The sequence below is a fragment of the Micromys minutus genome (genome assembly GCF_963924665.1).
Source record: "Micromys minutus genome assembly, chromosome: 18".
In the NCBI taxonomy this organism is placed as follows: domain Eukaryota; kingdom Metazoa; phylum Chordata; class Mammalia; order Rodentia; family Muridae; genus Micromys; species Micromys minutus.
In genome coordinates this window covers 48850620-48866051 of record NC_137953.1, presented here as the reverse complement: position 1 = coordinate 48866051, position 15432 = coordinate 48850620, and the positions used below count along the sequence as shown (strand labels likewise).

General features: G+C 38.3%; 1 protein-coding gene across 2 annotated transcripts in view; it reads left to right on the top strand.

Moving 5' to 3' along the window:
* Nucleotides 1-15432, top strand: part of MKLN1 (muskelin 1) — a 114166-nt gene that overhangs the window by 77025 nt on the left and 21709 nt on the right. For both annotated transcript variants that reach the window (XM_080932219.1, XM_080932218.1), the window contains exons 11-13: nt 1126-1347; nt 4005-4134; nt 14817-14964. In XM_080932219.1, coding sequence (XP_080788345.1) covers nt 1126-1347; nt 4005-4134; nt 14817-14964 — 500 coding nt within the window. The remainder of the gene's footprint in view (nt 1-1125; nt 1348-4004; nt 4135-14816; nt 14965-15432) is intronic.

The window sequence follows — 15432 nt, the reverse complement described above, 5'->3', positions numbered from 1 at the left end:
TCTTTTTTTGCAGTAGTTTTTTTTAACTTGGTGTTTATAACTATTAAAATAGCTTTATGTTAAAAATTAAAAAGTAATTATATGAAAAAGCAGTTTGGTGGAAGAAGAGCCTCAAACTTGTGCGGTGCTGGGAAGAGCACAGGTGTTCTGTGAGCGTGACAGTCTTCACGTGCAGGTGCCACTTAGCCTTGACAGCTGAGCTTGAGCTTGACTATTATGTCTTGTGGCACACATCTCTTATTTGACTGTTAATGTCTTGTAGCACACATCTCTTTCCTCCTGATAGTTTATAGAAGGCTGGAAGTTTTATTTGAAGGAGTGTAAAAAAAAATCAAGGCTATTTTGAATCACAATGTTTAAGTAAATGAAAATTAAATTTATAATTAAAAAGAGGCAGGGTTCTTTACACTATGGCAATCAGTCTGGAGATAGGTTTGCAAATGGCTTTGCTTTATTTTGTTTTGTTTCAGAAGGGGTTTCTCTGTCTTGTCTGTTCTGAAACTCACTCTGAAGACTGCGCTGGCCTCAAACTCAGAGATCTGCCTGCCTCTGGCTCCTGAGGATCCTGGATTAAAGGGGTGCTGCCACCACCCGCTTGTATTATTTTTACAACATAGTCTGAAGAGATTTGTAAAGTATGGGTAGAACTTAATTTAGCTGCATTACTCTAGTTTGCATGTTGGGTATCTACTCTCATTAAACAAGTGACAGCATCTCAAATAAGATGCTTTCCTAGAGCTGCAAGGTCAGTTTTTTCTAAGGAGGATGTAGATGAGCATAGATGATGAAATATCCATGAAGTTGGGATCAGTGTACACTCTTAGTGAAAACCAGCATATTATGAATCATTGTGACTCTGATAAAAATGTTTATATCAGCACCAAGAAAACAAAGTTCCTTAACTTAATGTATTCATTTTAATTGGGGTGAATGAAAATTCAAAAGGTATTTAGGAAACTATACTGAATTTCTGGACAGTATGTGTGTATAATAAAACACATATTTAGCATCATTATGAGCAAAGTTCAGGGTTTCTTTGAGAAAGAAAGAAACATACTAAAGTCATTCTGGCACATATGACAGGAACAAAGTAAAACTGTTCAATCTGTTGCTTTGTTCTTATAGATGTGTATGGACTCAGAAAAGCATATGATCTATACCTTCGGTGGCAGGATTTTGACGTGTAATGGCAGTGTAGATGACAGCAGAGCCAGTGAGCCACAGTTCAGTGGGCTGTTTGCATTCAACTGTCAGTGTCAGACCTGGAAACTTCTTCGAGAGGACTCCTGTAATGCTGGCCCCGAGGACATCCAGTCTCGAATTGGACACTGCATGCTGTTCCACTCAGTAAGAATATTCTGTGCATTATTATTTTGTCTTGTGCATTTTTAAAGGAAATTCTTTTTATGAGCAAAGCATTAGAGCGTATGGTATTTAGAATGCATGTTTTAAAAATATTCCTTATATGAAGTACAAAAAAAGGATATTTGTCCATTTGATCAGTAAACAATTTGTATTTTTTAATGTTTTTAATATAGTTTTTCTACCTTAATTTCATCCATCCCCTGTTATTTTTAGAGTTTATCACATTTTATTGTGTTGGGGATATTTTCAGGAAGATTTCAGCCAGGCTGTCCTTATTTAGCAGGCCCTTCATATCTATGCATCCACAGATTTAAACAACTATGGATTGAAAAATGTTTTTAAAAATTATTGTCTCCACTGAACACGTACAGACTTTAACAGTACTTTATTTAAAAAAAACTGTTCTCATGTCCTATAGTTTATATTAGGTATTAAGAGTGATGTAGAGAGGGTTTCAAGTAAACAAATCTTAAAGGACTTTGGGGCCATCAGGATGAAGGACCTGTGCTGACACTGTGTGACAACTGCACCTACAAATTATACTGTTCTGTGTCACAGACTAACACAGACTTAAAAATGCTGCTCACCATTGTCATACCCACCAGCAGCCAAAGCAGTGTGTTAGTAATGCCTAGTCCACACTGGTGCTGTTCTCATGCCCTAAGTGGTGCCTTTTCAGAATGGGCTGGCTGAGGTCAGACCCCATTCCATCTGTGCACTGCATTCTCCGTCTGTGTCACCTACGCCCTCCTTGTTCCCACATACATGCTACTTACTCCTCCGAAAATCAGGATCATTTATAATCTGTGCTGTTTCCTATCCTCATTTGACTGATTATATTGTCATTATAGCTTCTAATATGTGTCTCTATCATATTTTCTATAAGCTAGCTATTTCTATCTGGAGGCTTGATCTGTATTCACTGTCCTTTCAGGGGGGAGACAAGAGGAAACATACTAGCACTTCACTAATACTCTGATCATAGACTATCAATAGTCGTTTAATGTCTAGTAATGTTTTTATGTGTACCAGTGAGTTTAGGAACTACTAGTTTGATTGATCAGTTATGAAATTTCCTATAACATTTTACCTATTGCTTTCAGCAGCCCTTAATAGTTATTGTCTAGAGTTCATTAGATATCACAAATTGGTGATTTTCTGATATTATTGTTTCTTCTGCATTTATTAACTATAATTCTACTTTAGAACTAAAGAACTACAAAACATCGGCCTTAGGTCCTGACTTGTTTGGTTACTCTAAAATGAAACCATAAGATTCGTGGGCCAGGCCTGATGATGCATACCTGGGATGCAGACCATGAACCTGGGCCACACAAAGCAAGTTCAAAGTTAGCCTGGAACGCACAGAAAAAAAGCCCATCTTTAAAAAAATCTAAGTGAATGTAGGACGTGGTAGTTCACGCCTTTAATATGAACAGAGGCAGAAGAGTGTCGGTTCCAGGCCACTCTGGCCTACACAGTGAGTTTTACATCAGCCAGAGCTACTTAGTCAGACTGCCTAAAAACAAATAACTCCAAGTGAATAGATGAATGTCTAATTGTGGTGTCAATTTGCATGTTAATGGATTCAGGTTCCAAAGTTAACTAGTGAAGCCACAAATATTGTAATTATATATTTTAAATTAAATGCTGTCTTTTTATCAGTTTATTTGTTATTTTGTCTTTGACAATAAAGAACTCCCTTTTATTTTTAAGAAGTATTTATTTCATGTATGTAAGTACACTGCAGCTGTCTTCAGACACACCAAGAGGGCATCAGATGCCATTACAGATGGTTGTGAGCCACCATGTGGTTGCTGGGAATTGAACTCGGCACCTTTGGAAGAACAGTGCTCTTAACCACTGAGCCATCTCTCCAGCCAAGGAACTTCTTTACCCTTATATACACACCTTATATAATTTTTTTTTTGGCAAAACAAAGGGCAAATCATGAGTTCTTGTTAATAAATCTAATACAAATTAATTTTTTTCTTTTACTTAGTGACTCTGATTTTTGTACTTGTAGATCTTTTAAGGTTAAAATCTTATTTCATGTGTACTGCAGTATGTTTCATCTGTGAAATTTCCCACCTGTCAAAGCTGACAACAAATTTACCGTGCTTCCAAAATATTTGCTTTCTTGTAAATTTTTAATTTAGGACTTAGACTATAAGAGTATATTATCAAAAAACTGAATTAAAAATCAGTACAATATTTCTGAGTATGGTTAGAATTCTATGTCTAAAGTCATAGCTTTATATACAGGTAGATTTTTCATTTTTGTTTCTGTTTTTAAGTTTAATATTCTAATATAATATGTATAAGGTTATAAAATAAAACTATATGTCAAGGTACTTTTAGAGAAGTCACGCTTTTATTTCTCCCTTTGTTGTGCTTTGGTTTACCCAAGCCTATTTTCTGCCTGCTTGCTCACTCTTCCTTCTGTCTCATGGTTCACAAAGGCAGCAGCCTTGGCACTCAGCTTTCATGGGACACCTTAGCAATGGCAGTGTGGAGAGAGCAAAGCGGAGCCATGTGGGACCACTCAGGGGGCTCTTGGAAGGTGGAGTGAAGGCTCATTCTCAGTGCTTTGTTGGAAATGACAACTCCCTGTTCTCCTTTCTTTGTTGTTGTTTTAGAAAAACCGTTGCTTGTATGTGTTTGGTGGCCAGAGATCTAAGACCTATTTGAATGATTTTTTTAGTTATGATGTGGACTCTGATCATGTAGACATAATTTCAGATGGCACCAAGAAAGACTCTGGAATGGGTAAGAATTATTTCTCATGCTGTAACTGCTTTTTATAGAAAGCTAACATCTATTTTCTTCTCTTTGTAACCTTCATACTGTGTCTACTTTAACTGAAATAATTCTAAATTAAAGAAATGAAACTGTTTAATTCCACTGTTTAAAATTATGTGATTTACTATTACTTATTTTAAAGAAAATATAATGTGTGAATTTCTGAAGGAAATGTGTGTGTCTGTTTCCTGGGGGACAGGCTTTGTGAACAAGTATTGTGCCCTTGCCAGTGCCGTCCACTTGTGTTCACTGTAGTGCACTGTAGTGAGACATGAGCTGCTCTCGGGCAGTCTTCTGCAGTCATTATGCCCTGGAGATGTACAAGCTTTTCATCTGAGTAGGATCTCCTACTCATAAGGTGGCTGATACCAACCGGGTTCATGTACACTGCCCTGGCATGATTAATAATAATACACCGTAACACACTTTTTAAAAGTCTCATTTTGATAATCAATAGTTAATTAACACAGTAATTGCTTTACCTGTTCTATATCCAGGAGAGTAGATTTGATTAACACTCAGTTTGGCACTGAAGTTAGAATTTAAATCAGCTTGTTTTTCTTTTCTTCTTTTTGTTAATATTATTTTTAAAATTTTATTTAGTCATTTTTTACAGTCCAGATTTTATCCCCCTCTCGGTCCACTGTTTCACATCCCAGACCTCCTCCCCCCATCTCCTCGAGTCCCTATCTCACCAGACCTCCCCACTCCCTGGGGCCTCCAGTCTCTTGAGGGTTAGGTGCATCTTCTCTGACTAAACCCCGACCCAACAGTCCTCTGCTCTATATGTGTTGGGGGCCCCATATCAGCTGGTGTAATGCTGCCTGGTTGTTGGCCCAGTGTCTGAGAGATCTCGGAGGGGGGGGTGTCCAGGCCAGTTGAGACTCCTGGTCCTCTACCAGGGTCACCTTCCTCCTCAGCTTCTTTCTGATTCAGTCACAGGGTCAGCAGCTTCTGTCCATTGGTTGGGTGTAAATATCTGCATCTGACTCTTTCAGCTGCTTGTTGGGTCTTTCCAAGGGCAGTCATAATAGGCCCCTTTTTGTGAGCATTCCATAGCCTCAGTAATAGTGTCAGGCCTCCCCTGAAACTGGATCCTACTTTGGGCCTGTCACTGAATCGCCTTTTCCTCAGGCTCCTCTTCATTTTTGCCCCTGCAGTTCTTTCAGACAGGAGCAATTATAGGTCAGAGTTTTTGACTGTTAGATGACAATCCCATCTCTTACTTTCTACTAGAGGTGGGCTCTACAAGGTCCCTCTTCCCACTGTAGGACTTTTCATCTAAGGTCCCTCCCTTTGAGTCCTGAGGGTCTCTCCCCTCCTGGTCTCTGGTACATTCTGGAGGTTCCCCTACCTCCTCCCTCCTGAGGTTGCCCTTTTCCATTCTTTCTGCTGCCCTCAGGGCTTCAGTCCTTTCCCCCACCCAATACCAATCATGTTCCCCTCTCCCCCTCCCCTGTCCCCTTTCCCACACAGGTCCCTTCCTCCCCCTCCTGTGATTGCTCTCTTCTCCCTCCCAAGTGGGATCAATGCGTCCTCACTTATTAACCTTTTTGAGTTCTGTGGACTGTATCCTGGGTTGTCTGTACCTTTTTTGGGGGGGAGGGGCTAATATCCACTTCTTAGTACAAACCATGCATGTCCTTTTGGGTCTGAGTTACCTCACTTAGGATGATGTTTTCTAGTTTCGTCTATTTGCCTGCAAAACTCAGGACATCCTCATTCTTAAAAGCTGAGTAGTATTCCATTGTGTAAGTGAACCACATTTTCTGTAACCATTCTTCTGTTGTTGGACATCTGGGTTGCTTCACAAATAAGACTGCCATGAACGTAATGGAACATGTGCCCCTGTGGCATGGTGGGGCATCTTTTGAGTATATGCCCAAGAGTGGTATGGCTGAATTTTCAGGTAGATCTATTTCCAATTTTCTGAGGAATCTCCAGATTGATTTTTAGAATGGTTGTACCGATTTGCAATCCCACCAGCAATGGAGGAGTGTTCCTTTCTCCACATCGTCACCAATATGCACTGTCACCTCAGGGTTTGGTCTTAGCCATTCTGATTGGTGTGAGGTGGAATTTCAGGGTTGTTTTGATTTGCATTTTCCTGATCACTAAGGACTTTGAACATTTCTTTAAAGTGCTTCTCAGCACTTTTGAGATTCCTCTGTTGTGAATTCTCTGTTTAGTTCTATACCCCATTTTTTGATTGGGTTGTTTGGGTTTTTTGTTTTGTTTTGTTTTTTTTTTTTTGTTTTTGGTGGTTAGCTTCTTGAGTTCTTTATATATTTTGGATATTAGCCCTCTACTGGATGTGAGTTAAGATGTTAGTGAAGATTTTTCCCAATCTGTAGGTTACCAGTTTGTTTTATTGACCATGTCCTTTGCCTTACAGAAGCCTTCCAGTTTTGTGAGGTCTCATTTGTCAGTTCTTGATTTTAGAGCCTGAGCCATTGGAGTTCTGTTTAGGAAATTTTCCCCTGTGCCAATGAGTTCAAGGCTCTTTCCCACTTTCTCTTCTATCAGATTCAGTCTATCTGGTTTAATGTTGAGGTCTTGGTCCGCTTGGACTCGAGCTTTGTGCATTGTGACAAATACAGGTCTATTTTCATTTTTCTAAAGACAGCCAGTTAGACCAGCACCATTTATTGAAGATGCTTCTTTTTTCCATTGAATACTTTTGGCTTCTTTGTCAAAGATCAAGTGTCCATCAGTGTGTGGTTTTGTTTCTGGGTCTTCAGTTGTATTCCACTGATCAATCAACATAGGGAAACAAAGGGGATTTTCAAGATGTGGCCTGGTGAGCACTAGCAGGCCCGGGTTAGATCAAAGTAGGCTTCAAAGATGGATTTGAGCATTTGTGGTAAAACCACCAATAGTCGGTAGCATGTGACATAAAAGATTGGGGCTAGGAACATGATAGTAAAAAAGAGAACATTTTTTTAAAAAATGACATCATTACTGTGAAATTTTTGGTCCTATAATGAACAGTACTTTTGAAAAACTATAATAAAAAAAAACTACAATTGTCTTAACAAAAAAAAAATGGAATTAAATTTAGTGGGATGACAGTGTACAGGTAGTCTGCCTTTCCTGAGACAGAAAGTCATCTGTCTATACCTGGAAGAGCAGCCTCAGCTCCCAACTCAGAGACACAAGCTCGTGCCCTCACTTCTGTTACTGAAGCCCACTGTGGGAGGGAGGATAGTGTGGAGGCGCATGACTTACGGTTTAGTGACTTCCGGCTGGTAAGACTCATTCTAGTTTTTCTCAGGCGTTCCCAGGGGATGATTCAACCCTGTAAAAGCTTCAAGGATAGTAACTGATGGACAGATACATCAAAAGCTATGGGATGTTGTCTCGGAGTCTGAGAGGATAGACTTCAGAAATACTGGTGGTTCCGTTCATTCTCCCAGAGTGTTTGGATGGGCAGTAATAACTTCGCGTGTTTTGATAGTATCATTTCTTAGCTTCACTGTTCATTGAATGCTAGTGACATGCTAATAATCGAACCCCAGCATGTGCTCTCAGGGTCTAAGCTTCATGCCAGCCCCAGCAGCTGTTATTTCGACCTTACTATATGCTAGATCATCTTGTATTGGCAGTAAGATTCTAATATGGTTAATAAACCATTGAAGATAATTCAACTGCATGGTGATAGAGCAGAAATTAAAGATTTCACTGTACCAAGCCTCTTCCTAAAACTTAAAAAAAAAAAAAAGTAATAATAGTGGAAACAAAGCTACTTTAAAATTTATTATTGTAATAAATTTAATGGTTATAATTTGAAAACATTTAAATTAGTAATAATTATATAGTCTTGCAACAGTATCATCTTTAATCTGTCATGACTACCAAATTGTGGCAATTGTTTTAATGCATTTTTTTGTTGTTGTTGTAACTACAAAGGTAATAATCTCATGGTAGAGTGTCTAAAATAACAACAAAACTCAGAATGAGGGCTGGAGAGAGGACTCAGCAGTTAAGAGCACTGACTGCTCTTCCAGAGGTCCTGAGCTCAGTTTCCAGCAACCATCTGTAAAGGGATCTGATGCCCTCTTCTGGTGTGTCTGAAGACAGCTATGATGTACTCATATACATGAAATAATAATTCTTAAAGAAAAAAAAAAGCATCACCTCCTAATCTTTTAAAAGGATGTTTGTAACCAGTTTGGTTTTCTGACATTTTAAATTTTACATAGGTTTTTTTTTGGAGGGGGGGTGGTGGTGGTGATTTTTCATAGTTGTATTGCTATGAACTTAAAGTAAACAGAAAGGCAAGTTGTCTCATTTACTAGTTACTGCTGTTGTTAACTCTTCCCAAGTTAGAATTGCTTGCTGTGCATTGCTTAATTTTTAATTGGTTTACAGGGAATTAACTACACAAAACACACAAATCTGTTCATTAATAGTATTTGATTGTTTACTAGCATTTAAGGTTTTTAGACCCTGTCCCCTTAAATAGTTCATTGACTTCCATTTACCAAAGATTGTTTAAGGCAGTGAGGATCCATATGTAGACCCCAGGGAATAAGCTAATTGAAGAAGTTCATATTCCGGTGAAGGCTGGTGATGCAGTTGCGTCCTAAGCACTGTGAAGAAAGGACGCCGGTTGCTTTGCTAATGAGCAGCATGAGCAGCACCTTCAGATGCAGTAGTTTGGAAAGCATCTCCGAGGAGGGGACGCTTATAGTAGAAATGAGTAGAGAATGAGAAGCACCAAACAGTGATTTTTTTCCCCCCTAAATAAGTTATTGTAAGATTTTGTTTCTGGGTCTAGATCAAATTTCTTTTGAGGATATTACTGTTATGTATACATTTTCCAAGTGGCTGATTTTTACAATAATCCTAGGAATTTCATTGCTCAAAAAGGTTCAAAACATTATGTTCAATGTTTTACTGGGAACTCTTCTGGCAGAGTTGACATCTGGTTTGAACTAGCTGGTAAATGTGCCCACCTAAAACTTGAAGAAGTATGCTTGGAATTGAAGAACACAATGACTCAACTGACCTATCAAATTAAACCGAAATTGATTGTTTACTTCTTTGTTGGTTTGATTTTGGGGTTTTTGTTTTGTTTTGTGTATTTGTTTCATTGGTTGATTTTGGTCTGCCCCCATCAGTACCTGCTCCTTCCCTCTTTCCTTTTTTTTTCTTCCTTCCTACTCCCCACCCCATCTTAAAGAATTGTAGTACCTGGTGGGGATTGAGGCCCCCAGTTCTAGTTCTCAGGTTTCTGTTTTGGTTCTTAGGTAGCCTTGCCTTATGTGATGCCTTAGACCATGCATCTGCACTTGTAAATTACCAGAGTTATAGTTGAAGGATGAGGAGCCTGCGCACAGCCGCTGTGTTAGTGGAGGTGATCTAATCCTCTAACGTGGCTGGTTTTGCTGGGTATCTTTGTTTTCTCTGGTGATGCCATCACTACCCTTGGGTAACTTTGGTTCGCCCAGTCACCCTCAGGTCACCTCAGTGTTGCAGCAGGCCTGTGCCCATTGCCACCTTATCATATTAGTTTGGGTTCTATCACCCGTTTGCCTTCTGTAGCTAGTCGCCTTCTCCCCACATGCTTCATCTCTTCCCAACCATTCTCTGCTGCATTATTTATGAAGGACAGCCATAGGCCTGACATTTACTATGTGGATGATTTCTAGTCACATACAGGTGCCAAGCGATAAGCTAGGCAGAGGAATACAGTTAAGAATATGGTCTCTCTTCATACAGCTCTTTCTGTGAATGGAGAAGACAAACAAGTAAGCTGATCTCACTTTTTGATTAGAGCTACTTCAGATGAGAAGATTCTTGTTTTAGACAGCCTGACTGCATGAGAGGCTACAGCTTTCCCCAGCCCTGTTGTTGCTGCTCTAGTCTTCCTGCACTGCCCACTTCATTAGCTGACTGTTGCCTCTGTAGGCATGACAGTGCTCTTGCCTCTGACCCTTCTGCCATTTTATCCCCCGGTTTCACATCTTACTTCCAAAACTTAATTTGGCTCACTTCTCAGATCTTACCTTGTAGATTTTGGTCTGGAAATTCTTTCCCAACTTCTCAAGACAGGCCAGGAATTAAAGCACGTTTCGCACGTTTCCATCCTTAATGGCTAACACTGTCAAGAGGCAGCCTTGACTGCATTCCAGAAGCTTTGGGAAACTCTAAGGAGGGACACGTTTTTTTTCAGAATTTCTTTAAAAGCATCTAGACTCTTCCATTCCCTAAATCTCCTGCCAAAATATACTGTACAGAGTTAAATAATTCAGAAAACCTCATATCAGAAAGAATGGTGTGTTGTATTGTGTTTGCATAGAATTTTTACTTTAGTACACACTTAAATTTTATTTTATCTCATTAGAACACTACGTATCTTTTAAGGCAAGAAAAAATTTTTTTTAGTAATGAGGTGGAACACTATTTAAATTCCCACATTATCAAACCTTTCTAGAAAATAACAGTTTTACCTATTATGTTGGTGTTTTATAACGTATTAAGCCATTTTAGTGTTTATTAGCTGTTTTTCTGAAGCATTTGTATTTTAGTTAATTACTGTAATTGGAGATGGACTTAATAATTACATGTCTGTGCTTTACTCATGTAGGTTCTTTGATTAGAACTACATTTACAATGTGAGTTTTACATTGTGTTGTTTGAAATCATAGAAGAAGGTTTTTTAACTATTGAGATCCCCAGTTAGAGATGATATATTACCTCTTATAGCAAAATAGCTTCTCTTTATTAATGTTTTCTGTGTGTCAAATACTATAAAATCTTCAACCATTGCTCTTTATGATTATTTAAATGTATTCTCTCCAATTCAGCATCAGTATGTTAAAAAAAAAGCCTTCAACCTTTTTATTTTCTAACTTGATTCAACACTTATTTTATAACTTGTTTATAACAGTTTTGTATTTCCCTTAGAAGAAAATTATAATATAATTGGTGGATAGAAAGGGATTTATTAGCATTATTAGTATTGTGTTTAGCATCAAATTTTGGTATGCTAAAAGTTGGGTTTATTTCTAAATTGCCTTTGTTGTTAATACTGTGAACACAAGACATACTTCTCACATGTTGTGAATGATGCTTAGATGATCTGTGAGACACAGGGCTTTAGAGTTGGCTGTAGACTGTGTTCAAGTGCTTCTTCTGCTTGGTTGAGGGCAGAAATGTACACGTTGCAGAAATGTAACCTTCCCATATTGCAGATCCTAAATCAGCATTGGTGATGAACAGCTCCCAGAGTCTCGTCCTGCTACTGTGGCAGCTTTCTGTTTGTTCGGTCTTTAAGTTCTGTCCCTGACTTTCCGTGCTTGCCATTCTTTATTCCATCCTGTTCTGTTGTAGCAGATTGTTTGTTTGGTACAGTAAAGTGAATCAAAAGACTGGTCTGAGTGTTCAACATTAGCAACTTGTATGACATCTCTGGACCTAATAGTTCATCTGACAATGAGAGGATTGGGCCAGCTGAGCTTAAAGTGTCATCTTTCTCTGACATTGTATTAGATTTTACTCTTTCCTTTCATACAAGGGTTGTGTGAGTCGATGTATCAGTTTATTTTCCTGAAAACCTTAAAACAAAATCATACTTTAAAATGGTCTGTGGCAGTGTATTTATGATGCTTATTAACACTGAAGAAAACAAAGTATGTAAGAAGTTGCTTTGGTTTTGACCCTCTTATATGATGCCAGCAATTAATATTAAGTCAGGGAGTACAGAGGCTCTAAGCTAATGATTTCTTGTTATTCTTACTATGAAGTACTGGTTGGGATGATAATTTTTTCTTGTATCATTTTTGAGACAGGGTCTCATGCATCTTTGACTGGCCTCTAGCTAGCTATGTTATTTGAACTTTTGATGCATTTACCTTGACATTACATTCATGTACAATAACAACTAGTCTGTGCAGCACTGGAGATTGGATATATGCCATATGTATAAACATAGATGTATAAAAAAAACACGTATATACATAAAAGAAAAAATACATTTTTGTTTTAGAAAAAGATGACAACATTGTTGTTGCCTACCTAAGAGCCACTGTCCCCTGCCACCACTTTTTTTTTTTTTTTTTTTAATCTAGACCATAATTTTGTTTAATGGCAGATACCCAGTCCCGGGGGAGGAATTGTAGCTAGTTTAAGCCAGTGTCGTTATCCTTTCAAAGGTTCTTTCATTTTATCTCTGTATGTGACTCAGGTCTAGCTAGTCACACATAGCGAAGTGTGACTTTTCAAAAGGCATTTAGAAAAACTTCCTTTCTCATGACAATAGAGAGGTACTCAGGGGTGCTCTCCATCTCCTGAATGCTTTATGAGAGTGTGTGACACTTAGAGCTACAGCTGGCAACTTTGAGAAGAAGGTGTAGGCCAGGAACTCTGCAGAGGTGTGAACAAAGCAGTATGCTGTAGTGTGTGTGCTAAGACACCCCTGGAGCTGGTGTGAGTTAATCAGCTACCGGGTTTTTCTGTGTCTTGGGTTTAAACGTATTCTAACAAATAGAGAACCTAAGGAGAGCTGTTGTTGTTTCATGTTCTGTGGTAGTTCCCCAGTTCTCCTTTGTCTCTGTCTTAGCTAAAGAAATTGATGAATATGTACTTTGGACCATGAAGCAAAATAGAGATGAGATCTAGGTATTAATTAATATAATAACAAATTTCCTCCGAGATTGAAAGGACTTGAAAATATTAGTTTCTTTGTCTCCTTTCTAAGGTTTTCTTCTAAGTGAAAGATTCTGGCACCCCTGCTTATCTTGTGATAAAACCAAGGAAGGGAAAGAAACAAATAACATTCAGGCTGTCACAGTTTCTTACTTCCCTCTTACTTGCCCTGTTTAGAGTTTTAAAGATGCTAACAAAAAAGTGGGAAAGGTGAAGAGTTACCTTAATTTTATTTGTGCGGTTAAAAAAATAAATAAAATAACAGACTAACAGATAATTGCTGTGTAATTCTACTGTTTTCTCAAACAAGTATCTATTCAGAATGTATGCATGGTTAACTTATGATCTCAGACAAGCATACATTCAGAATATGTTCTGGATTAACTTGTGATCTCAGACAAACGTGTTCAGAATGTATGCATGTGTGGTCTCAAACAAGCATACATTCAGAATATATGTGGGATTAACTTGTGGTCTCATTTACTGATCTGTGTGACTTGTTTCTTTCTGTGGATCAGTTTGTAAAGACTGGTTAAATTTCTGGCATTTGGTCACATTTATTCAAAGCAGCTGAATTGAAAAGCATTTGAAATCACATGTGTTTTAAATCTCTTATGTTGCAAACCCCAAACCCCTATCCCCTACCCCCTTGCTCAGCATCTCTGTCATCTATTAAAAACTATTGAAGTGAGAAGATAGCCTTGTTTTCTTCTTGGGAAAAAATAATACACATGACCAGATTAATAGTAACAGCATGTTATAGTGAAATGTCCTTTTGCTTTTTTGAGTCTTTTGCAGTTTTGATAATACTGTTTTTATTCAATCCAGTTTTTAGTTTATCATTATAAAATTGATACATATAATTAATAAAGCAAGATTCAAACAATGTTGGATGTTAATACAAAATATTATTGCCAAAGTAGTAAACTAACATAGTTTGCTAATTTTGTTATCCAAATCAACCTAAGAGAAGTAAAAATGAGAGTGTGGTGGTTTGAATATGCTTGGCCCAGGATGTGGCATTATTAGGAGGTGTGACCTTGTAGGAGGAAGTATGTCACTGTGGGGGTGGGTTTTGATAGCCTCCTCCTAGCCACCTGGAAGACAGTCTGCTCCTGGCTTCTTTCGGATGAAGATGTAGAACTCTCAGCTCCTCCAGTGCCATGCCTGCTTGAACACTGCCATATTTCCCACCTTGGTGATGATGGACGGAACCGCCGAACCTATAAGCCAGTTCCAGTTAAATGTTGTCTTTTATAAGAGTTGCCTTTGTCATGGTGTCTGTTCACAGCAGTAAAACCTTAAGACAGAGAGGCAAGTGGAGTCTAAGAACTCAGTCTAAGTTACCCAAAGGCTCTAACTCCAAACTACCTTGAATAATTAATTCTTTATAGAATCAATCATTATAGAATAAGCAGTAGCCCATTCATTATTAGAATCCAAAGAGAAGCATTATGCAATGTAGGTGTCTTTGTTACTGATCTGTTGCCTTGGCAAATCACCATGATCAAGGCAACTTATAACAGAAGGAATTTAACTTGGGGCTCACACTTCCAGAGCATTAGACCCCATGACCGTCATGGCAGCTAAACATGGCACTGGATCAGGGGCTGAGAGCTTACAACCTCATCCACAAAGAGTTCTGGTCCTCACTCTTGTGTGCTCCGTCCTTCTCCCCCTCTCCTCCTCTTTTCTCTTCCCATTCCCTCCCCCTTTCTGTGTGTAGTATGTAGTGTGTGTGTGTGTGGGGGTGAGTGTGTGTGTGTTGTGTATACTACTTTTGACATTGACAACAAGTAGTGAACAAAGCAGCCTCTGCCGTTAATGTTGATTATATTCTAGAGCAAGAGGAAGTCTGTAAACAGTGCCTATTGTTTAATTCAAAAGATTGTGAGTTGTGTTAAAAGATAAATACAGTGGGCATATATATGGTGAGCTAGTTCTAGTCTGCTGTTTATTGTGAATATTGCCATTTTAAGTATTCCTTTCATTTTTAGTTCCAATGACTGGATTCACACAGAGAGCAACTATTGATCCAGAACTGAATGAAATACATGTCTTATCCGGGCTTAGCAAAGACAAAGAAAAGAGGGAAGAAAATGTCAGAAATTCATTCTGGATTTATGACATTGTGAGGAATAGCTGGTAAGGACTCTTGTCTGTACTGCACTCCTAGTGATACATAATGAAGTTGGTTTATTTAAAAATGAGAAGAGTGGGAGGCTTGTGTTAACCTCTTATATTGAAAGAATACTAAATTTTTGTTACATATTTTGAGACAGACTTATTACATAGCCCTAGCTGGCCTTGGACTCATAATTTTCTTGCTTCTATCTGGGATTATAGGTGTGAGCTACCTTACCTCACCTAAAATATTAGTACTTTAAAGAAATGAGTATTTTAAATAAAATCAGTACTTGTGTATACAGTGTCAATAAAAGAGTGGAAATTGCCTCTGTTCACTTTCTGATACTTTCTTTTCTGGAGATTTAAATAGTTGTACACTGATCTAGATTCTGCCACCGAGTAGCTAGATAATGTTGAAACTAATGTTCTCTAAACATCTCCATGTCCTAATGCTGGCAAAGGGATAGGTTTGACCTAGCATTTCCA